Source organism: Nomascus leucogenys, chromosome 8 (assembly GCF_006542625.1).
Source record: "Nomascus leucogenys isolate Asia chromosome 8, Asia_NLE_v1, whole genome shotgun sequence".
Taxonomy (NCBI): domain Eukaryota; kingdom Metazoa; phylum Chordata; class Mammalia; order Primates; family Hylobatidae; genus Nomascus; species Nomascus leucogenys.
The window spans coordinates 1,367,190-1,391,308 of NC_044388.1; the positions used below are offsets into that span (position 1 = coordinate 1,367,190).

Here is a 24,119-nt window from a genome sequence, read left to right on the forward strand (position 1 = left end):
CACCATGGTCTCGATCTCCTGACCTCGTGATCCGCCCGCCTCAGCCTCCCAAAGTGCTGGGATTACAAGCGTGAGCCACCGCGCCCGGCCTTATTTCCCTCTTTATGTTGTAGATGTCTTATATATTACCTCTGCATACATTAAAAACCCCATCAGAATTTCATAATTTGTTTTCAGCCATCAAATTGATTGATGGATTGATTGAAACCGTCTCACTCTGTCGCCCAGGCTGGAGTACAGTGGCATGATTTCTGCTAACTGCAACCTCCACCTCCCAGGTTCAAGCGATTCTCCTGCCTCAGCCTCCCGAGTAGCTGGGATTACAGGCGCCTGCCACCATGCCCAGCTAATTTTTTATCTTTGTAATAGAGACGGGGTTTTGCTATGTTGGTCAGGCTGGTCTCAAACTCCTGACCTCAGGTGATCTACCTGCCTCAGCCTCCCAAAGTGCTGGGATTACAGGCATGAGCCACCGTGCCCAGCCATCAAATATATTTTAAAGCAGCAGTTCCCAACCCTTTTGGCACCAGGGACTGGTTTCGTGGAAGACAATTTTTCCATGGATAGGGAAGTCGGGGGATGGTTTCAGGATGAAACTGTTCCATCTCAGAGCATCAGATATTAGATTCTCATGAAGAGCATGCAACCTAGATCCCTCGCATGTGCAGTTCACAACACGGTTCACATTCCTGTAAGAATCTAATGCTGCCACTGATTTGACAGGAGGCAGAGCTTGGGTGCTAAGGCTGGCTCACCTGCTGCTCACCTCCTGCTGTGCAGCCTGGCTCCTAATAGGCCACAGACACCAATCCACGGCCTGGGGTTTGGGGACCCCTATTTTAAAGAATTCAACAGGAGAGGAACTGTCCATTATATTTGCCCAGATATTTCTGTTGCTGTTTCTTCATTCCTTGTTTCTTTCGTCTTAAGAATTTTCTTAGCAGTTGTTTTACAGCAGGTCTGCTGGCATTTATTTCCCTTAGTTTTCCTTCATGAAAATATTTATTTGACCTCCAAGTCTGAAGGATGTTTTCAGTAGACACAGAATTTTGGGTTGATCTTTTTTTTTCTTTTTATTTTGGGTGCCAAGACCCAGGAGATAATCCTTTTTTCTTTTAGCACTTTAAAAATGCTATTCCATTATCTTCTCGCCTCCATAGTTTCTGATGAGCACTCTGTAGTCATTCACGCTGTTCTCTTGTAAGTAATGTGCCATTATTCTCTGGCTACTCACAAGATTTTTCTTTAACTTTAGTTTTCAGCAGTTTGATTATGGTAAGTCTGGGCAATGATTTATTTGTGTTTATCCTGCTTAGAGTTTGCTGAGGTTTTTGAACCTGTAGGTTTACGTCTTTCACCAAATTTGGTAATTTTTCAGCCATTATTTTTTCAAGTATTTTTTCTGCACTATACTTTTTTCCTTTCTTTCTGAGACTCTAATGACATAAATCTTAGATCTTTAGCTATTGTCTCACAGGTCCCTGAGAATTAGATAATTTTCCAATCTCTTTTCTGTGTTTAGATTGGATAATATCCATTGAATAATCTTCAAAGTTGACTGTTTTTTCTCTCATTTCCATTCTACTATTGAACCCATCCAGTGAGGTTTTATCTCTGTTACTGTGTTTCTTAGCTCTGAAATCTCTATTTTATTCTCTTTATAGCCTCTATTTTTGGCCGAGTTTATACCTTTCATTTCAAGAAAACTCACTTACTTGTTGGAACAGTTTAATAATAGCTTCTTTAAAGTCCCTGTCATATAATTCCAACATTTGTATCATCTAGGAGTTGGCTTCTGTCAACAGTCTTTTCCCATGCAAGTTGAGATTTTTCCTTGTTCTTTGATACCAAATAATTTTGGACTCTTTCAATATTATGCTATCAGACTCTGGGTCTTGTTTAATAAAAAATGTTTTATATTCTTGTTGCATGTGCACATGTGTATTTGGGACAGGGACTCGCTCTGTTGCTCAGGTTGGAGTGCATGGCACAATCATGGCTCACTGAAGCATCAACCTCCTGGGCTCAAGTGATCCTCTGCCCTCAGCCTCCTGAGTAACTGAGACTACAGGTGCACACCACCATACCTAGCTAATTTTTGTATTTTTTGTAGAGACAGGATCTCCTTATGTTACACAGATTGGTCTTAAATTCCTGGACTCAAGTAGTCCTCCCACCTCGGCCTCCCAAAGTGCTGGGATTACAGGCATGAGCCACAGACCTAGCCTATATTCTTGTTTTAGAAGGTATCAATCTGGTTGTGTCCAGGCCACAAGCTCTGATCAGCCTTCTGTGGGTTGTGGTTCCAATGTCAGTTCAGTTTCCAAAGTCTTTGCAATGCTATTCATATCTATTACACATGTGCACCAGGTAGTGGCCAGTCTAGAATTTGGGCAATGGTGATCTTCCTATACATAGTTAAGTTCTAAAAGTCTACATATGCTAGGGAAGCCCATTTTTATTCATTTTTGGTAGAAATGTATGAGGTGCTGGATTTAATCAAATACTTTTTTTCCCTGCATTTATTGAGTTGACTGTATTGTTTCTGCCAATTCTCACTTATGTGGTTTATGTCCTTGCACGTTTGATTTTTGAGTGAATTCATATTTGATTTATACTAATCTGTGGCAATCCAGAAAGCTTAACTTTGAGAAGTTTCTTTTCAGATGTTATAGCCTGAGAGACCCCTACTTAATAAAGACATCTCAGGTTCGGGCTGGGCATGGTGGCTCACACCTGTAATCCCAGCACTTTGGGAGGCCAAGGTGGGCAGATCACGAGGTCAGGAGATTGAGACCATCCTGGCTAACACGGTGAAACCCCGTCTCTACTAAAAAATACACAAAATTAGCCAGGTGTGGTGGCAGGCACCTGTAGTCCCAGCTACTTGGGAGGCTGAGGCAGGAGAATGGTGTGAACCTGGGAGGCGGAGCTTGCAGTGAGCTGAGATTACTCCACTGCACTCCAGCCTGGATGACAGAGCAAGACTCCATCTCAAAAAAAAAAACCACGAAACTACCCAAATTAATCATTATTACTATTGTTCTAAAAAGCCAATGCTAACTGAAATGAATTGTCTTTGTTCACTATACTTTCTTACATTTATATTCCTTTCATTTTCTTCTTCCTGAAGTATACATTTAAGTAGTTTCTTTTTTCTTTTTAGAGATGGAGTCTCGCTCTGTCACCCAGGCTGGAGTGCAGTGGCACGATCTTGGCTCACTGCAGCCTCTGCCCCCTGGGTTCAAGCTGGGACTACATGCATGTGCCACCATGCCTAGCTTATTTTTGTATTTTTAGTAGAGATAGGGTTTCACCATGTTGGCCAGGCTCGTTTCGAACTCCTGACCTCAAGTGATCCACCTGCCTCGGCCTCTCAAAGTGCTGGGATTACAGGCGTGAGCCACTATACCCAGCCCCCTTAAGTAGTTTCTGAAATCAGTTTGAAAATGATTATTATTTCACCATCATTTTTGAAAGACTGTTCAGTAGGCACAGAATTCCAGGTCAAAAGTTACTTTCTCTTTGCATTTAAATACTGGAGGCTGAGTACAGTGGCTCATGCCTGTAATAGCAACACTTTGGGAGGCTGAGGTGGGAGGATCACTTGAGCCCAAGAGTTTGAGACCAGCCTGGTCAACATAGTGGGACTCCATCTCTACCAAAAATTTAAAAAAATTAGGTGGGCATCATGGCATATGCCTATAGTCCCAGGTACTCAGGAGGCTGAGGAGCTGAACCCAGGAGGTTGAGGGTGTAGTGAGCCGTGATCACACCACTGCACTCCAGCCTGGGCAACAGTGTGAGACCTCCGTCTCAAAAAAATATGTAATAATTTAAAGATAAAAATAAGGATTTTAGTTCATTGTCTTATACTGTACTTCAAAAATCTGTTGTCAGCTTACTGGTCTTTCCTTTCTAGGTAATTGGTCTTTTCACTTGGAAGCTTTTAGCTTTTAAGATCTCAGGTTTCTTCCTTGGTTCCTTCCTCCCTCCCTCCTTCCTTCCTTCCTTCCCTCTGTGGCCCAGGCTGGAGTAAAATCGGCTCGCTGCAGACTCCCAGCGTCCGGCTCCTGTGATTCTCCTGCCCTGGCCTGCGGGCTGCCTGGGATTGCCGCCGCGCGCCACCACCCCTCCCTGGTTTTTCTCCTTTGGCTGGAGGCGCGGTTTCGCCATGTCGGCCAGGCTGGTCTCCAGCTCCTGACCTCAAGTGCTCTGCCTGCCTCGGCCTCCCGAGGTGCTGGGACTGCAGACGGAGGCTCGCTCATTCGGTGCTCGGTGTTGCCCGGGCTGGAGTGCGGTGGCATGGTCTTGGCTCGCTGCAGCCTCCGCCTCCCAGCCACCTGCCTTGGCCTCCCAGGGTGCTGGGATTGCAGCCTCTGCCCGGCTGCCGCCCAGTCTGGGAGGTGAGGAGCGTCTCTGCCCGGCCACCATCCGGTCTGGGAAGTGAGGAGCGCCTCTGCCCGGCCGCCGCCCAGTCTGGGAGGTGAGGAGCGCCTCTGCCCGGCCACCATCCCGTCTGGGAAGTGAGGAGCGCCTCTGCCCGGCCACCGCCCCGTCTGGGAGGTGAGGAGCGCCTCTGCCCGGCCACTGCCCTGCCTAGGAGGTGAGGAGCGTCTCTGCCCGGCCACCGCCCCGTCTGGGAGGTGAGGAGCGCCTCTGCCCGGCCAGGCCGTCTGGGAAGTGAGGAGCGCCTCTGCCCGGCCACCGCCCCGTCTGGGAAGTGAGGAGCGCCTCTGCCCGGCCGCCACCCCCGTCTGGGATGTGGGGAGCACCTCTGCCTGGCCGCCCCGTCTGGGATGTGGGGAGCGCCTCTGCCCAGCCGCCCCGTCTGGGAGGTCTACCACAGAGGCCAGAAGCAATGTGGGGGCTGGACGTGGTGGCTCACGCCTGTAGTCCCAGTACTCTGGGAGGCTGAGGCGGGTTGATCACTTGAGGCTAGGAGCTCAAGACCAGCCTGGCCAACATGGCGAAACATATGAAAAATACAACTGTCAAACCAACCAACGAACCAAGCGACAACAAAACAGGTCTACCCTGGAGTCACACTCTAATTTTTTCTATTTTCCTCCCTTTCTGATCCTTTATCCCACTTTCTTTTTCTTCCTCTTCCTTATCCTTCTTCTTTGTCAAATAGAGGATTGAGTTATTATCATTGATCCATACAAAGTCCCTCTCTCATTTATTTTAATTCCCACCCCCCATTTCTATTCCCCGTCTTCCCATGTGCAACCTTCCTAATATGTTTGATATGCATCTTTTTGTTCGTATGTACTTTTAGAAAATGTTGTTTTGTGTGCAAAAAAAAATAAAATAAAATAAAAATAAAAAATAAAAAATAAAAGATCTCAGGTTTATCCTTGGTGTTCTCCAGTTTTACTTCACAACATACACCTAGATGTAGGTTTCTATTAATTTATCTTATTTGGGACCTTGCTTTCTTACGCTCAGAAATTCATATCCTGGAAATTGCAGTCATTATCATTTTCTCTCCTGGAGAGACTAGAAGTTGGAAGTGCCCTTCCCTCTTCTCTCCTTTTATCTATGTATGTTGTGTACTGGACCTTCTCATTCTGTGTTCTGTCTTAACTTCTCTTTGTCTTTGTGCTCCATTCTAGGTAATCTACTCAGAGCTGTATCCTCAGGTTCTCTAATTTTATCTTCAGTTATGGGTATTAACCCCTTATCAGATAAGTGGTTTGTAAATGATTTTTTCCCAGTCCGTAAGTTGCCTTTACATTTTGTTGCTTGTTTCCTTTGCTACACAGACATGTTTTTTAGTTTGACGTAGTCCCAATTATTTATTTTTTTGTAGCCTAAGCTTTTGGTGTGATATCCAAAAAATCATTGCCAAGGTCAATGTCGAAGAGCTTATCACCTATGCTCTCTTCTAGGATTTCTATGGTTTCAGGTCTTAACATTTAGGTCTCTTATCCATTTGGCATTGATTTGTGTAATGGTATAAGATAAAGATTCAATTTACTTTTTTTTTTTTTGAGACAGAGTCTTGCTCTGTTGCCCAGGCTGCAGTGCAGTGGCACAATCTCGGCTCACTGCAACCTCCACCTCCCAGGTTCAAGTGATTCTCCTGCCTCAGCCTCCCAAGCAGCTGGGATTACAGGTGTGCACTACCACACCCGGCTAATTTTTCTTTTTTTTTTTTTTTTTTTTGAGACAGAGTCTCACTCTGTCGCCCAGGGTGGAGTGCAGTGGCGCAATCTCGGCTCACTGCAAGCTCCGCCTCGCGGGTTCACGCCATTCTCCTGCCTCAGCCTCTCCGAGTAGCTGGGACTACAGGCGCCCGCCACCACGCCCGGCTAATTTTTTGTATTTTTAGTAGAGACGGGGTTTCACCGTGGTCTCGATCTCCTGACCTCGTGATCCGCCCGCCTCAGCCTCCCAAAGTGCTGGGATTACAAGCGTGAGCCACCGCGCCCAGCCTAATTTTTCTATTTTTATTAGAGACGGGGTTTCACCATGTTGGCCAGGCTGGTCTCAAACTCCTAACCTCAGGTGATCTGCCCGCCTCGGCCCCCCAAAGTGCTGGGATTACAGGCACAAGCCACTGCATCCGGCCAAAGGTCCAATTTCATTTTTTCTTGGAGACAGGGTCTTGCTCTATCAATCACCCAGGCTGGAGCACAGTGATAAGATCACAGATCATTGTAACTTCAAACTCCTGGGCTCAAGCCATCTTCCTGCCTTAGCCTCTAAGTAGATGGGACTACAGGCATGCGCCACTATGTCCAGCTAAGTTCTGTATTTTTTGAAGAGACAGGGTCTTGCCATGCTGCCCAGGCTGGCCTTGAACTCCTGGGCTCAAGCAATCCTACCTCGGCCTCTAAAAGGGCTGGGATTATAGGCGAGGGCCACCCAATTTCATTGTTAACACTGACACGTGCTAACTTCTTTAGTGTACTTTGCACAGCACCTCTTGAACTCATTTGGTACTATTATAACATGCAGGGCTTCATACAAGAGAGCACTCACCTGTAAGATGGGCGCCGTGCTAGGATCCCGTGGGCTTTCTGTGAGGAGCCTATGCTGTCGGATGAGTCCTGGGACTCCTCACTTTCTGATAAAGACGATACCTAAAAAAGAACTGGCATTAACATGATGAACAATGCAGGTGGGAAAAGAAACAACTGAATTTTTACTTTTAGAAAAAAATGATCTGTCTCCTGCCACTCAAATTCATTTGTACATTAAATCTAAGGTCTAAAAGAAAGGAACAAAAGGAAAAGGAAAAATGAGAACGTTTATTCCAGGAGCCCAGCCTATTAAAGGAACATCAAATATAGCAGGCCCAGAGCTGAGAATAAAGTCTATCCCCCAAATGAAGCAGTACTATTTTACCGAAGTTAAAAAGACCAGGCTCTGATGTCATTCTCCACCCTGTTTCTACACTGATGCACATGACTTAAAAGTGTTGTTTTATTACTAATCTACCTGACATGCTAAGTTTGAAAAACCTGTTAGATATTCAACTGCTGACATTGAGACAACCATTAAATATACACGCCTGCAGGTCTGGGAAGAGGTCTGGGCTAGATACATAAATTTTGGAGGTCTAGCTTTTTAGAGTCCTTAAAGCCATGAGACTGGATGAGCTCATAGGGGTAAACAGAAGAGGACTGAGGACTCACCTCAGGAACACTAAGAGACTGGATGAGGAGGAGGAACCAGCAAATGAGACTAAGGAGTCACCCGTAAGGAAGAAAGAGAACCAAATGATTGAGCTGTCCACGGAAAACTAGTGAAGACAGCATACTGAGGAGAAAAGAATGATCAGCCACGTCCAATGCTGTTTACAAGCTGAGATAAAATAAGGACTGAGAACAGGCCATTAGATTTAGCAAGATGGAGGTCACTGGCAATGGCAGGTATAAATATATGCCATTTTAAAATCTGTATGATTCAATTTTACCTCATTTCACAAGTTAATACATGTAACACTTGGCATGCATATAATGTTAATTTTTATAAACTACATCAATACAATATGCAAGTTATAGCAATATTTTACAATGGAGAAAACAAGTTGTTTTCAATGATTTTTTTTTTATATTTTTTATTTTTTTATTTTTGAGACAGGGTCTCGCTCTGTCACCCAGGCTGAAGTGCAGTGGTGCAATGACAGCTCACTGTGGCCTCACCTTCCTGGGCTCAAGCAATCTTCCAGCCTGAGCCTTCTGAGTAGCTAGGATTTCAGGTGCACACCACCATGCCCAGCTAATTCATTTTTTTTTTATTCTGACAGGGTCTCATTATGTTACCCCGGCTGGTGTCAAACTCCTGGGCTCAAGCAGGCCTCCCAAAGTGCTGGGATTACAGGTGTGGGTCACCATGTCTGGCCTCAATTTTTTAAGCGTATTAAAACTTTCCAACATTTGTCCAAAGTTAGATTGTGATATCCGACTTTAATTTTTTTTTTTTTCTTTTTTTGAGATGGAGTATTGTTCTGTCGCCCAGGCTGGAGTGCAGTGGCACGATCTCGGCTCACTGCAAGCTCCGCCTCCTGGGTTCAAGTGATTCTCCTGCCTCAGCCTCCTGAGTAGCTGGGATTACAGCCACATGCCACCATACCCAGCTAATTTTTGTATTTTTAGTAGAGATGGGGTTTCACCATGTTGGTCAGGCTGGTCTCGAACTCCTGACCTCATGATCCACCTGCCTCAGCCTCCCAAAATGCTGGGATTGCAAGTGTGAGCCACCGTGCCTGGCCGACTTCATCTTAATTTTTAAAAATAAAATGACCCAGGCCGGGCACGGTGGCTCACGCCTGTAATCCCAGCACTTTGGGAGGCTGAGGTGGGTGGATCATAAGGTCAGGAGATTGAGACCATCCTGGCTAACATGGTGAAACCCTGTCTCTACTAAAAATACAAAAAATTAGCTGGGCCTGGTGGTGGGCGCCTGTAGTCCCAGCTACTTGGGAGGCTGAGGCAAGAGAAGGGTGTGAACCTGGGAGGTGGAGCTTGCAGTGAGCCGAGATCACGCCACTGCACTCCAGCCTGGGCGACAGAGCAAGACTCAAAAAAATAAAAATAAAAATAAAAATAAATAAAAAATAAAATAACCCAAACAGGCCTTTAGAAGAGACATAAGAAATCAATTCTCCACATGAGTTACTATCTATAGAAAGCCTTCCCCTAAACTATTTAGACATGAAATTTCCAGAGAGGCTTCTTTTATATGTTATTTCCTTCAAAAATGAGTTCTAGTATATAACTACTCATTTATATTTCATATTAAATCTATATCATTATACAGAAAAGAATTAGTCACAACCCAATAATAATTAAGAAATAATAACCAATAATTTAAAATAAGAAAAATCTGTCACTTTTTTTTCCCTCAAGCATCACAATTTTTTTTTTTTTTTTTTTTTTTGAGACAGAGTCTTGCTCTTGTCGCCCAGGCTGGAGTGCAATGGCACAATCTCGGCTCACTGCAACTTCTGCCTCCCAGATTCAAGCGATTCTCCTGCCTCAGTCTCCCAAGTAGCTGGGTAGCTGGGATTACAGGCACTCGCCACCATGCCTTGCTCATTTTTGTATTTTTTAGTAGAGATGGGGTTTCACCATGTTGGCCAGGCTGGTCTCGAACTCCTGACCTCATGATCCGCCCAAGTCGGCCTCCCAAAGTGCTAGGATTATAGGTATGAGCCACCACACCTGGCCATAAAATACTTCATTTCTAATCTAATTCTTTAACTACACTGTCCCTAAGCTTACTCCAAAGCCTTCCAATGAACTTAAGAAAATAAATTGTAAAACTAAGGAATTACTTGTAATTAAAATCAAAAATTTATCTTTAATAACAGCACCAGCAAATAAGACTAAAATTTCCATATAAACACTAAAAAAATCCACGCATCCACCTCCCTTCACATGGGAATACCACATAAAGATGCAGCTCTAGTTTTGACAACATTGCCATAATCAGGAGAAGAAATGAGGAATGTAGCTTTTCTTCTAGGAGAGCTGCTTCTAAAAACAAGAGATGACCAAAGGTATTCTGGGACTCACAGAAATTGGAAGATAAAATGGGAAAAGTAGAAAGAAAAGGAATCTAGGATGGCTCTTTCCTACTTTTGTCAGGTGTTAATATGAAGGTAGATAAATACAAATAAGAACTTTCCTCTACTAGAAGAGAACTCTTTTATTTGACCTCCATAAAGCATATGGTAGGTAGGTACTGACTCCATAAAGCATATAGAAAATACCTAGGATAAAAGGGTGCTTTCTCTTTAAAAAAAAATAAAAGTCCCTCATTTCCTTAAATCATAAGCAATAACTTTCCCTAAAATTGTCTTCTATTTTCACTAGGTATTATATACATGAAACTAGAAATTCTAAAACTTTTCTATTTGCCTGATTTGGTCTGCAGTCTAATTTGTAAGACAACTTTATCTTGGTTTATAATATTATAGGTACAGCAACTGCAATCTGAAGACTCAGGGTATAAAAGTCCCAACTCTCAACCACTAAGTCTTCAAATTTCTGTACCATTTGCACATGTGGTGGGTGAATTACAGAAGACTGGGCTGTCTGGATGACCCCCTGAACTTGTACTTGCTCTCCAGGAAGACATAATTGTCACTGGCGCAGATCCTCTTAATGACATCAATAGAACAAATACAAATTCAATTAACAAAATATATATTGTACCTATGCACATAAGGTAGCTGAGTTCTTAACACTGGAAACACATTTCAGAGCTGATTATATTTAATCGCATCATTAACCAAACATTAGGTACTTTCTATTGACCAGAGGCTGAACTAGGGATTGAGAGTACAAACTATAACAAATAGAATAAGAGTTATAATAGAGGAAAACTACAAAGTACCGTTCTGTGGGAGCAAAGAAAGGGTGTTATTTCATCTGAGTTTTGAATAATTAACAATTACCTGAGGGTATGCATGGAGGGGCAGGAGTTAGGGGACTGGAAGGTATTTTAGGCAGAGGAACTGATTGTGCAAAAACATGGAGAATCTTTAGCACATGCTATTCTGAAGAGATAAGGTTGAAAACTAACCAAGAAACCAAGAGTCAAAAAGTGAGTGAAACACCAACTTTGGGCAGCATCTTGAAAAAATAAAATAAAATATTTCAAGTAAATGACTGAATCATGAAATTATAATTTATTTCTGTTGAAATCAGATGCGGTTTCATGGAAATACCATGATAAAATGCTAAACTAAGAAAAGTCCATTCATCATCCCTCCAGGCTCACCTCAGGTCCTACCTCTTCCAAAAAGCTTTCTCAAATATTTTCAGTTAACAGAGATCTCATGCCTTCCTCTCTGGACTACTCTGGTCCATACCATTCCTCTTGGATTTAAATCACAAAATAAAATCCTGGACTACTTCTCAGGCCCTGAAAGTAAGCTTCCTGCCACTCCCCTGTTCTCTTTCTTCACACTGGGCTCCAAGAATACTGCTTTCCCTGTTCCCTTTCTTTTTTTTGTTTTTTGAGACTGAGTTTCACTCCCTCCCAGGCTGAAGTGAAGTAGCACGATCTAGACTCACTGCAACCTCCGCCCCTGGGTTCAGCCTCCAGAGTAGCTGGGATTACAGGCATGTGCGACCACGCCCAGCTAATTTTTGTATTTTTAGTAGAGACGGGGTTTCCCCATGCTGGCCAGGCTGGTCTCGAACTCTTAACCTCAGGTGATCCGCCCGCCTCAGCCTCTCAAAGTGCTAGGATTACAGGCGTGAGCCACCACACCCAGCCTCTCTGTTCCCTTTCTTCTTTTACTGAAAGTCCTTTTCCTCATCCCAAGACTAGATTAAACAAACTCCAGTCTCATCATCCCTCAAAATGCCTAGGGTCATGAAATTCTGTGTAAAATTTATCCAGCCACTGAGAACTGTAAACTCCATTTGTAGCACAAACGATGTCATTCAACTCCCTCCTACTGACCAAATTCTTGACCAATGGCTTTTGTCACGCCAAGGTTGTGTCCCTATAATGACACCAGAGCCCCCTTAAAACACCTGCCTGAGAAAAGTTCAGTTCTACCAAAAAAATGTACTGTTTGTTCCAGCCAAAACTTGACTATAGGCCCCTATCCTCACTTTTCTTACAGCATTTTAGAAAGCTTGTTGTTATGAATCCTTTCTCTGTCCCGTGAGACGTAGATATTCTAAAACCTAGAAATCTTTCTTTGGGCCTGTAAATGTAGTAACCAAGAAAGAAAAGATTTGGTCCCTGTCTCCCAGTCTGTGGGAGAGTAGGAGCCTAACTTTGACAAGTGCCAATGAGCAAGCAGGATGGCTAATCATAGTGACAATTCCTTCCCTCCCCCAAACATCTTATGTACTTTTCCTTTAGAACACCCCAATATTTAAAAAGCTTTCCATCTGTTTCAGTGGAGCTGAGCTCAGTTTATGTTGGAGTTTCTCTCCTATACTGTAGTAATCTGATGAAATCTGTCTTGCTGCCTTTAACAAATGTCCAGCTCTGTTCCTCTTTGACAGTACCCCAATATGGGCATAGAAAAATTGAAGAATAAGAATAAACAAAGAGCTGGGTGCAGGGACTCATGCCTATAATCCCAGCACTTTAGGAGGACAAGGCAGGCAGATCCCTTGAGCCCAGGAGTTCAAGACCAGCCTGGGCAACATGGGTAAAATGCAGTCTCTACAAAAAATACAAAAATTAGCCAGGTTTGGCAGCGCATGCCTATAGTCACAGCTACGTGGGAGGCTAAGCTGGGAGGATTGCTTGAGCCCAGGAGGTGGAGGTTGTGGTGAGCTGTGATTTGCGCCACTGCACTCCAACTCTAGCCTGGGTGACAAGTAAGAACCGTCTCAAAAAAAAAAAAAAAAAAAAAAAAAAAAAAAACAGAACCCACAAGTCTTAAGAGTCCAGCTCTAGACTTACCATTACACTTGGAAAACATTAACAAAATGTCTCCCCACCTTTCAACAACTGAAGCCACTCAGCTAATGGAGACAGCGTGTGACAGGATTAATTTACATTTCTAAAAGGCTAAGGGCCATCATTCCTCAAAGGTTTCTGGCAATCGATGTGATTTAATGCAGGCTGTGGGTCTGGCAGGTTGAAAAGGAAAAGAGGCACCAGATTTTGATTTAGCTAGTGGTAGTCCCTTATCCCTTATTACTATGGTTCGTCTAACCTCACAAAATGCTCATTACTCAGGGTCTCAAAGTCCTGATTCTCTTCCCAACCCCACTCTCAAACCTGATAATCTAAATATTGAGAGACCTTTCAAAGGAGGAAAGGGAGGAGCTGGTCCCCCAATCTTTTTTGGGGGGGAGGGGGGGCGGGCAGGGTCTCACTCTGTCAACCAGGCTGGAGGGCAGTGGAACAATCTCGGCTCCCTGCAACCTCTGCCTCCTGCGTTCAAGCGATTCTCCTGCCTCAGCCTCCCGAGTAGCTGGGATGACAGGCACCCACCACCACTTCCAGCTAATTTTTGTATTTTTAGTACACATGGGGTTTCACCATGTTGGCCAGGCTGGTCTCAAACTCCAGGCCTCATGTGATCCGCCCACCTCCCCAAAGTGCTAGGATTACAGGTATGAGCCACTGCACTCTGCCAGAACTTCATACTACTTCTCTGTCCACTGGTTCACTTACATTATAAAGATTCTAGATTCTAAATTATCAGTCCAAAATCTAAAATAGAGCAAGAACAAATAAAAATAAATAGTAAACAGGCCAGGCGTGGTGGCTCACACCTGTAATCACTTTGGGAGGCCAAGCTGGGCAGATCACCTGAAGTCAGAAGTTCAAGACCAGCCTGGCCAACATGGTGAAACCCCGTCTCTACCAAAATTACAAAAATTAGCCGGGCGTGGTGGCGCACACCTGTAGTCCCAGCTACCCGAACTGCTTGAACCCAGGAAGTGGAGGTGGAAGTTGCAGTGAGTTGAGATTGCGCCACTGCACTCCAGCCTAGGCAACAGAGCAAGACTCTGTCTCCGAAAAAAAAAAAAAGATCTCATTTAATATACATTAACACTGAACTACGTATCACTCGACAGCACTGTAACGCATGCCTGAATGAAACTTACCTAACACATGTATTTCCTCCATAAGGTATATCACAGCCTTCTTGCACTTAGAACACAAGATAGCACTTTGTACTACACTTGGGAGTCAATTTTAAATAGCAAAATCACCAACAAAAAGGAGAAAAATGCAAAAAATGTGGTTATACTAACTAGACCGCAAAGAGGCCAACTGTTTAGGCCGGGCGCGGTGGCTCACGCCTGTAATCCCAGCACTTTGGGAGGCCGAGGCGGGCGGATCACGAGGTCAGGAGATCGAGACCACGGTGAAACCCCGTCTCTGCTAAAAATACCAAAAATTAGCCGGGCGCGGTGGCAGGCGCCTGTAGTCCCAGCTACTCGGGAGGCTGAGGCAGGAGAATGGCGTGAACCCGGGAGGCGGAGCTTGCAGTGAGCTGAGATCGCGCCACTGCACTCCAGCCTGGGTGACAGCGAAACTCTGTCTCGAAAAAAAAAAAAACAAAAAGCACAAAACAACAACAAAAAAAGAGGCCAATTGTTTATACTATGAGAGCTGATGCAAGAAGATACAGCATCACCTTGTTTGACCTCAGCTAGGAATACAGGAGTGACTCAAATTTTTTGCCACTTTGCACATGTCCATGAGTGACCGCAAAAGTGTCGTGAGTGTTTTTGGAGTTAGAAATAAATTTTATCAAGTAGGCAAATTTGCAAATACAGAATCTGTGAATAATAGGAACCAGCTCCAGCTACTCAGGAGGCAAAGGCAGGAGGATCACTGGACGGCAGGAATTTGAGGCTAAAGAAATATGATCATGCCATTGCACTCCAGCTTAAGCAACAAAATAATACTTGATTTCCAAAAAAAAAAAAAAGGGCCAGGTGCAGTGGCTCACGCATGCCAGCACTGCACTTTGGGAGGCTGAGGTGGGTGGATTATTTGAGCTTAGGAGTTTGAGACCAGCCTGGGCAACACTACAAAACCCTATCTCTACAAAAAAAATACAAAAAATTTAGCCAGATGTGATGGCACATTTGTGGTCCCTGCAACTTGGGGAGCTGAGGCGGGAGGATTGCTTGAGCACAGGAGGTCAAGGCTGCAGTGAGCTATGTTCACGCTACTGCACACCAGTCTGGGTGACAGAGTGAGACCCTATCTAAAAAAAAAAAAAAAAAGATTGGCTATAAAATAGTTAATTTTTATTCCTCATCTTATTTGACCTATCAGCCACATTTTACACAGCTGACCATCACTCATTCTGATTTCCAAGATTTGAGTTACTCTTGATTTTCCTCCTACCTGACAATCCCTCTTCAATGTCCCCAAACTCCAAATGCTAAAGCCCAGCTCTACTGACTCATCTCTACCATACTTACCCCTCAGTAATCCCATGTAGCCACACAACTTTGATCACACTACACCCATGTTTAAGAGATGGTTCCACAGTTCTTGGATGCTCTGTTTTTCTCCCTGCCCCTTCCTTTGTTCTCTGTTTTCACTGTGGGTAATTTCTACTGACCTATCTTCAAGTTCACTGATTCTTTTCTTAGCTGTGTCAAGTCTACTAATAAACCCAAACATATACCTCACCTGTGTCACCATTTTTTTTTTTTTTTTTAGACAAGGCCTCACTCTGACACCCAGGCTGGAGTGCAGTGGTGTGATGTTGGCTCACTGCAACCTCTGCCCACTGGGCTAAAGCAGTCCTCCCACTTCAGCCTCCTGAGTAGCTGGGACCACAGGGTGTGCACCACCATGCCTGGCTTTTTTTTTTTTTTTCTTTTGTATTTTTAGTAGAAATGGAGGCTTGCCATGTTGCCCAGGCTGGTCTTGAACTCGAGCTCAAGCAATCTGTCTGCCTCGGCCTCCTAAATTGCTGGGATTACAGGCGTGAACCACCACACCATTTTTATTTCTAACATTTCCATTTGACTTTTTCATATAGTTTCCAACCCTCTGCTGAAGTTCCCCAGCTGTCCGTGCATGCTTTCTACCTTTCCCACTGGAGCCTTTAACATATTATTCGTTCTTATTTGAAATTCACTCTCTGATAGTTCCAACAGCTGGGTTATCCTGAGTCTGGTTCTATTTACTGTTTGGTTTTTGACAGTGAGTTGCTTTTTTGTGTGCTTTTGGTATGTGTTTTATAATTTTTGCCTGAATGACAGACATCATGGATAAGACACTAGAGACTAAAGTAAATAGTATTTATCTTCAGAAATGGGAAAACAAGAGGGTACACCTCTTCACTAGGGTGTGTGTGCGCATAGGGAAGGGGTTGAGTCATCTATTCAGGAACTGAGCTGGGTTTGGATTTTGTTGTTGTTTGGATTACCTTAAGAGTACTACCAGCTTCAAATTCCTCTAGTGTGACTTTCTGCTTAGGGTGGAGCTGGTATGTCAGAGGGTTTTTCTCATTGTTCTTGCCACACACTCAGCCTTAGGCTTCATCTGTGCATCTGCCCCAAAGAGGCTCTTTCCATACTCTTGTCCCTCCCCCAGGGGTAGATTGCTATTGCTTGACTTGACAGCACCAACAGGGAGGTTCTCTGTTGTCCTGGCCCAGTCTCAATCTCAGGTAGGCCCTATGTCCCTGGGTTACAGGGGTTGGGGCTTTCTCCCAGTGGCAGAAAAACTCTAATAGTCTAAGCCCTTAACAGTTTCCATGGCCGGGCACGGTGGCTCACGCTTGTAATCCCAGCACTTTGGGAGGCCGAGGCGGGCGGATCACGAGGTCAGGAGATCACCACGGTGAAACCCTGTCTCTACTAAAAATACAAAAAAATTAGCCGGGCGTGGTGGCGGACGCCTGTAGTCCCAGCTACTCTGAGAGGCTGAGGCAGGAGAATGGCGTGAACCCGGGAGGCGGAGCTTGCAGTGAGCCGAGATTGCACCACTGCACTCCAGCCTGGGCGACAGAGCAAGACTCCGTCTCAAAAAAAAAAAAAAAAAAAAAAAAAAAAAACAGTTTCCTGCCGTTCCCTCAGGGTCTGTGGGTTTTTTTTCTTTTTACTTTTCCCAGACACAATGGAAAACAGGGTTTATTCCCTTTCTCCCAGTGGCTTAAAGCCTTTTTTTCCTTTGGAAAAAAAGGTCCAAGTGGGCCTGTACCACCTACCAAGGTATTCTCTGGTCTCCCGTGTGTCCCCAGCCCCATTTTTCTCCTAAGCAACTGCTGGAGGTCCTCGGAGAAAAACCTACAAGAGGGTATGAACTGTCCTTGTGTCCGCAGCTCCCAAGGATTCTATACGCTCATGCTTGCCTATACTTGGACTTTAGCAATTCATTAATTTTCCTGCTAGTATGCAGCCCTGCTTTCTTTCTGTGCTCTGCCACAGGTGAGCCACGCCCGCACCCCACCTCTATGAGTTTATTATTTTATAGAACATACAACTTATTCTTGTTTTAGGGTAAGAATAACATTCTTTCCAGCTTTCTGCATCCTAGGGGGAGTCTGGAAATCATTCCATGATTATCACCTATATAGCCACAACTCCTAAATTTAGATTTCTAGTCTGGACCTCTCTCCTGGACCCCAGACTCATATATCTAGCTGCCTACTGGATAAATCTACTTGGATGGTCTGCCCAACAGATTTTAGGGTGGCCCCCATGATCTGCAGCTCCTGGTGTTTGGGACTTTGTCTAATCCTCTCCCCTTGAGAGTGGGAGGGACTTGTGACTTGCTTCTAACCAACCTTATTAAGCAAAGATGATGGGATGTCATGTTTTATCACAAAGAAATGGGATGTTATGTTTTATCACAAGGAAATGGGATGTCATTCCTTTGATTATATTAGGTATAAGACTGTCTTGCTAGCAGACTTGCTCTCATTCTCCTGCTGGACTTGAAGCAGGCTGCCATGCTGTGAACTGCATTCGGAGAGGATCACGTGGCACATGCTGTGAACTGCACTCGGAGAGGATCACGTGGCACATGCTGTGAACTGCACTCGGAGAGGATCACGTGGCAGGGAGTTACTGGTGGCCTTTAGGAGCTATGGGCAGCCTCTAGCCAAGAACCAACCAAAAAACTGAAGCACTCAGTCCTACAGCCACAATGAAATGAATTCTCCAACAAACTAAGTGAGCTTGGAAGTAGATTCTTCTCTAGTCTAGCCTCCTGCTAAGAACTCAGCCCTATCCAATGCCTCAGTTGCAGTTTGGTGTGAGACCGCAAAGCAAAGAACCCAGTTAAGATATGCCTGACCCCACACAAACTGGGAGATAATAATGCGTGTTGTTTTAAGCTATTAGCTTTGTGGTGATTTGTTCTGCAGTACAGAAAACCAACACAGATAATATTACAGACATAACATGCCTAAAAACCAAATTCCTGATTGCCAACATTCCCCCAAAAAGAAATGGAAAACATCATCCAGTGTTGTCCATCTCAACAAATGGCAATTATATATATACGTTTGTGTGTGTGTATATGTATATATATAATTTTTTTTTTTTTTTTTGAGATGAGGTGGGTCTACACTATGTTGCCCAGGCTGGTCTGGAACTCCTGGGCTCAAGCAGTCCTCCCACCTGAGCCTCCCAAGCAGATGGGATTACAGGCATGCACTACCACGCCCAGGTCAAGTAATTTCATTCTTAACAGTTGCTCAAACCAAAACTGTGACGTCAATCTTGGCTCCTTCCTTCCTTTATTTAAAAGTCCACATCCAATCCAAAAGCAAATACTATTGGCTTTACAACCAATATATATCCAGAATCTAACTTTTTGTCTCACCACTACCACAGCTACCACACCGGTCCAAGCCATTATCATCTCTCATGTACATTACTACAATGCCTTCTAACTGGTTTCCCTGTTTCTATTCCACAAAGCAGTCTGAGTGATTCTTTTAAGATACGCCAGATAACGTTTCTACTCAAAACACTCTAAAGGTTCCCCATGTCACCCAGATTAAAACACAAAAATTCTACAGTGGCACATGGCCTACATTATCTGGCACTCTCCCCTCTTCGCACCCCAACCCTCTCTGCCTCATCCTCTATCGATCCCTCTCCCAACACACTGGCCACCTCGGTGTTCCTTGACCATATCAAGCACATATTAGGCTCACAGTTTTACAACTGTTGGTCCATATAATTGAACAGGTATTTCCTCAGACAAATGTCTCTGTCTACCTTGTATAAAAAGAGAAGTCCCTTGTCCCCACCACCAACTCCCTATCTCTCCTATCCTGCTTTATTTGTCTCCATGACACATATTACCAACTGATAGGTTTTGTTGCCTGTCTCTCCAAAATTATAATATAAGTTCCAGGAGAGCTGAGAATTTTGTCCACTGCTATATCCCCAGTTTATACTGAATTATTGTAAAATACTGTTTCCTTTACATAATTTTTTTCTTTTTTTTTTGAGACAGGATCATGCTGTTACCCACCCTGGAGTGCAATGGTGCAATCATGGCTGACTGCAGCCTTGACCGCTGGGGCTCAGGTGGTCCTCTCACTTCTGCCTCCTGAGTAGTTGGGACTGCAGACAAACGCCACCATACCTGGCTAAATTTTTTTTTTACTTTTTAGTAGGACAGAGTCTCACTATGTTAGTCCAGGCTGATGTCAAACTCCTGGGCTCAAGTGATCCTCAGCATCCCAAAGTGCTGGGATTATAGGTGTGAGCCACCGTAGCCAGCCATTTTTTTTTTTTTTTTTTTTTTTTTTTTTTAGATGGAGTCTCACTCTGTCGCCCAGTCTGGAGTGCAGTGGTATGATCTCGGCTCACTGCAACCTCCACTTCCCCTGTTCAAGCAGTTCCCTGCCCCAGCCTCCAGAGTAGCTGGGATTAAAGGTGCATGCCACCATGCCCAGCTAATTTTTGTATTTTTAGTAGAGACAGGGTTTCACCATCTTGGCCAGGCTGGTCCTGAACTCCTGACCTCGTGATCTACCCGCCTCGGCCTCCCAAAGTGCTGAGATTACAGGCATGAGCCACTGTGCCCGGCCTGCCAGCCATACTATTTTAAAAAATCACTATAAAATGATTTACTATCTAGAAATGTATTTATTCCACCTCACCGTAAATATGCTTCTGAGGAAATCTGGAGAAGAGTCACATCTAATCAAAATAACTGAAATATAGATATAAGCAAGCCAACTGAATTAGAACATTTATGTAAAGTGCTCTATTAACAGAAAAATAAGCAAAGAAAGACTCCGCCTTATTTTTCTAGCACCATCTGGAGAAGACACTGCTATTCTTCACAGATACAGCCAAATAAGGCAGAAGGATATATCAAGCTTAAAGGATTAACCCTTTGGGTCACTGGTTTTCAAACCTTTTGGTCACAAATCCTTTCGACATTCTTAAAACTTATTGAGGACCCCCCCAAAATTATTATTTGAGTTATATTTATTAATATTTACCGTATTTAAAATTAAATTTAAAAAATTAACAGTTCATTTCAAAATACAATAACAAACGTTACCATACCTATTTCCATTAATACATTTTCAAAAAAAATTAGTGAGAGAAATGGCATTGTTTTACATTTCTGCAAATTTCCTTAATATCTGGCTTAATAGAAAACAGCTGAAATCATCGGGGTGCAGTGGCTCATGCCTGTAATCCCAGCACTCTGGGAGGCCGAGGTGGGTGGATCATTTGAGGTCAGGAGTTCGAGACCAGCCTGGCCAATATGGTGAAACCCCATCTCTAGTAAAAATACAAAAAATTAGCTGGGCGCGGTGGCGGGTGCCTGTAGTCCCAGCTACTCGGGAGGCTGAGGCAGGAGAATGGCGTGAAGCTGGGAGGCGGAGGTTGCAGTGAGCCAAGGTCATGCCACTGCACTCCATCCTGGGTGACAGAGCGAGACTCCGTCTCCAAAAAAAAAAAAAAAAAAAAAAAAAAAAAAGAATGAAAAAGAAAACAGCTGAAATCTCTTATCTGATTCTACATTATGTTATCATACATTGTTTTGGTTGAATTATATGAAGAAAATCTGCCTTCACATAGATATGCAATTAGAAAAGATGTGTAGTGTTTTAAAAGCCTTTTCATTTAATTGTATTCTTTGATACAACAGCAAAACTCAGCAAGTTATAGTTTCTTAAAGGTTATTTGCTATGTACAGTCTGAACTTTGTGTATTGTTAACATTAAAATCCATTAGTCTCATCTTGCACTTTAAACGGCTCTTACACTCATGCATGTTGTTTTTTTTTTTGGAGATAGGGTCTCACTTTGTCACCCAGGCTGGAGTGCAGTGGCATGATTACAGCTCACTGCTGCCTTGAACTCCTGGGCTCAAACAATCCTCCTGCTTCAGCCAAGTAGCTGTTACTACAGGTGTTGTAGTGCCACCACACCCAGCTAATTTTTAAAACTTTTCTGGCCGGGCGCGGTGGCTCACGCCTACAATCCCAGTACTTTGGGAGGCTGAGGTGGGTGGATCACCTGAGGTCAGGAGTTTGAGATCAGTCTGGCCAACATGGTGAAACCCCGTCTCTACCAAAAATACAAAAAATTAGCTGGGTGTGGTGGCACATGCCTGTAATCCCAGCTACTTGGGAGGCTGAAGCAGGAGAATCGCTTGAACCCAGGAGGCGGAGGTTGTAGTGACCCAAGATCGTGCCACTGCACTCCAGCATGAGCGACAGAGTGAGACTCCACCTTGAAAAACAAAAACAAAAACAAAGAAAACAACTCTAAATACAGTTAGGCCTCTTTATTCATGGGTTCTGTATCCATGAGTTTCACATCTGTGGATTCAACCAACCACAGATGTACAGACTTTTTTTCTTGTCATACAGTATAACTATTCACATAGCATTTACATGGTATTAGGTATTAAAAGTAATCTAGAAATGATTTAAAGTATACAGGAAAATATGTAGGTTATATATAAACACCATGCCATTTTCTATCAGGGGCTTTAAGCATCATAGATCTTGGTATCTGTGGAGGTCCTGGAACCAGTCTCCCACAGATACTGAGGGATGACTATATACTTCATTTAAAAGAAAATAAAACCAAATGATCTTGACAAGATATTTAAAGTCCACCTTCTCTTATATTTTAACATTTTATACAGTCTTTTTTGCTTGTTTTTCTATTTTATTTTTTATTTATTTATTTTTATGATATGGAGTCTCGCTCTGTTGCCCAGGCTGGGGTGCAGTGGCATGGTCTGTGCTCACTGCAACCTCCACTTCCCAGGTTCAAGCGATTCTCCTGCCTCAGCCTCCCGAGTAGCTGGGATTACAGGCAACCGCCACTGCGCCTGGCTAATTTTTGTATTTTTATTAGAGACAGGGTTTCACCATGTTGGTCAGGCTAGTCTTGAACTCCTGACCTCATGATCTGCCCGCCCTGACCTCCCAAAGTGCTAGGATTACAGGCGTGAGCCACTGTGCCTGGCCTTTGCTTGTTTTTTTTTTTTTTTTTTTTTTTAACATTAATGCCAGGTGTGGTGGCTCACACCTGTAATCCCAGCATTTTGGGAGGCCAAGGTGGGTGGATTACCTGAGGTCAGGAGTTCGAGACCAGCCTGGCCAACATGCATGGTAAAACCCCACCTCTACTAAAAATACAAAAATACAAAAAATAGCCAGGCGTGGTGGCAGATGCCGGTAGTCCCAGCTACTTGAGAGGCTGTGGTAGGAGAACTGCTTGAACCCAGGAGGTGGAGGTTGCAGTGAGCCAAGATCATGCCAGTGCACTCCAGCCTGGGCAACTAGAGCAAAAATCTGCCTCAAAAAAAGACCCAAAAAACAAAAACCAAAATAAAACACAATAATGATCAGTCTGAAACGAGATTAATCTGCATATAAAATATTCCTAACAAGCTCAGTATTTTGGCCGGTACCTCCCTTACCTGTTGAGCAATATGAGAGATGTGGGCTCCCTGAACTGCTGAACCAGGTTGAGGTGCTGTCTCTGACGTGGTACTCTTGTGGGAATCTTCCATAATCAACTATAAGGGAGAAAAAAGTCAGTTAAAATTAAATATGATACAGAATGTTTAAAGTATACTATAGAGTCATATAAAAATCGATCATTTGGTTGCCTCAATGGAAAAGAACTGGTAGCAATGGTATAGAGATAGAAAGGGGACTGTGCATATTCTTTAAATTTTTTGAATTTTGGCCCACAAAAACATGTTTAATAAAAGGCACATATGAACATAAATTATGATGACTACATTTGCAAATGTTATCCCACTGAAGAATGACGACAGTCTTCCTGTCTATGGACACAAACATATCTGTCTCCAGTCTAGGGAAGTTTCTAAGTGCACATATAATTTTTTATATAGAGAATTTACTGAGTAAAAGTTGAACAAATAAATAAAACTATACCCAAGGAGGTTCTAAATAGGTTCTAGAAAACTTAGATAATCAACTTCAGGATCTGTAGGCTAGGTACGAATGACAATAAATGAGCTACGAGAGATCAAATACGGCAAACAGGGGGAGAACCACTAACAAGCTGGTAAAAGATTTAGACAGAAGGCCGGGCGCAGTGGCTCACGCCTGTAATCCCAGCACTTTGGGAGGCCGAGGCGGGTGGATCACGAGGTCAGGAGATCGAGACCATCCTGGCTAACACGGTGAAACCCCGTCTCTACTAAAAAAAAAAATACAAAAAAAAAAATTAGCCGGGCGTGGTAGCGGGCGCCTATAGTCCCAGCTACTTGGGAGGCTGAGGCAGGAGGATGGCGTGAACTCGGGAGGTGGAGCTTGCAGTGAGCCCGGGATTGCGCCACTGCACTCCAGCCTGGGTGACAGAGCAAGACTCCGTCTCAAAAAAAAAAAAAAAAAAAAAAAAAAAGATTTAGACAGAATTTAATGTTTTTAAAGGTTACCTGCAAAGGCAAAAAAAAAAAAAAAAAGAGAAGGCTAGCCAGAAAGCATATGAAAAGATGCTCGACATCACTATTAAGGAAATGCACTGAAAACTACAATGAAATATCACCTCACCCATACCCATTAGAATGGGTAATATCAAGACACAGAAAATACCAAGTGTCGGCAAAGATGTGGAGAAACTGGAACCCTTGTACACTACTGTGCTGGTGGGAATGTAAAGTGGTACAGCTATTACGGAAAACGCTATGGCAGTTCCTCAAACAAAAATAGAGCAATTTCACTTG

The 24,119-nt window shown here is 43.7% G+C and overlaps 1 protein-coding gene across 5 annotated transcripts in view; it reads right to left on the bottom strand.

Moving 5' to 3' along the window:
• ATF1 (activating transcription factor 1) overlaps positions 1–24,119 on the bottom strand; it is a 61,757-nt gene that overhangs the window by 20,160 nt on the left and 17,478 nt on the right. For 3 of the 5 annotated variants that reach the window (XM_030816565.1, XM_003252152.4, XM_030816564.1), the window contains exons 2-3: positions 22,842–22,940; positions 6,991–7,091 (exon numbers count right to left, since the gene is read on the bottom strand). In XM_030816565.1, coding sequence (XP_030672425.1) covers positions 6,991–7,091; positions 22,842–22,934 — 194 coding nt within the window. In that variant the 5' untranslated portion in view covers positions 22,935–22,940. Of the gene's footprint in view, positions 1–6,990; positions 7,103–14,051; positions 14,141–22,841; positions 22,941–24,119 lie in introns of those variants that run through there. The other 2 variants (XM_030816566.1, XM_030816567.1) reach the window with 2 other exon arrangements.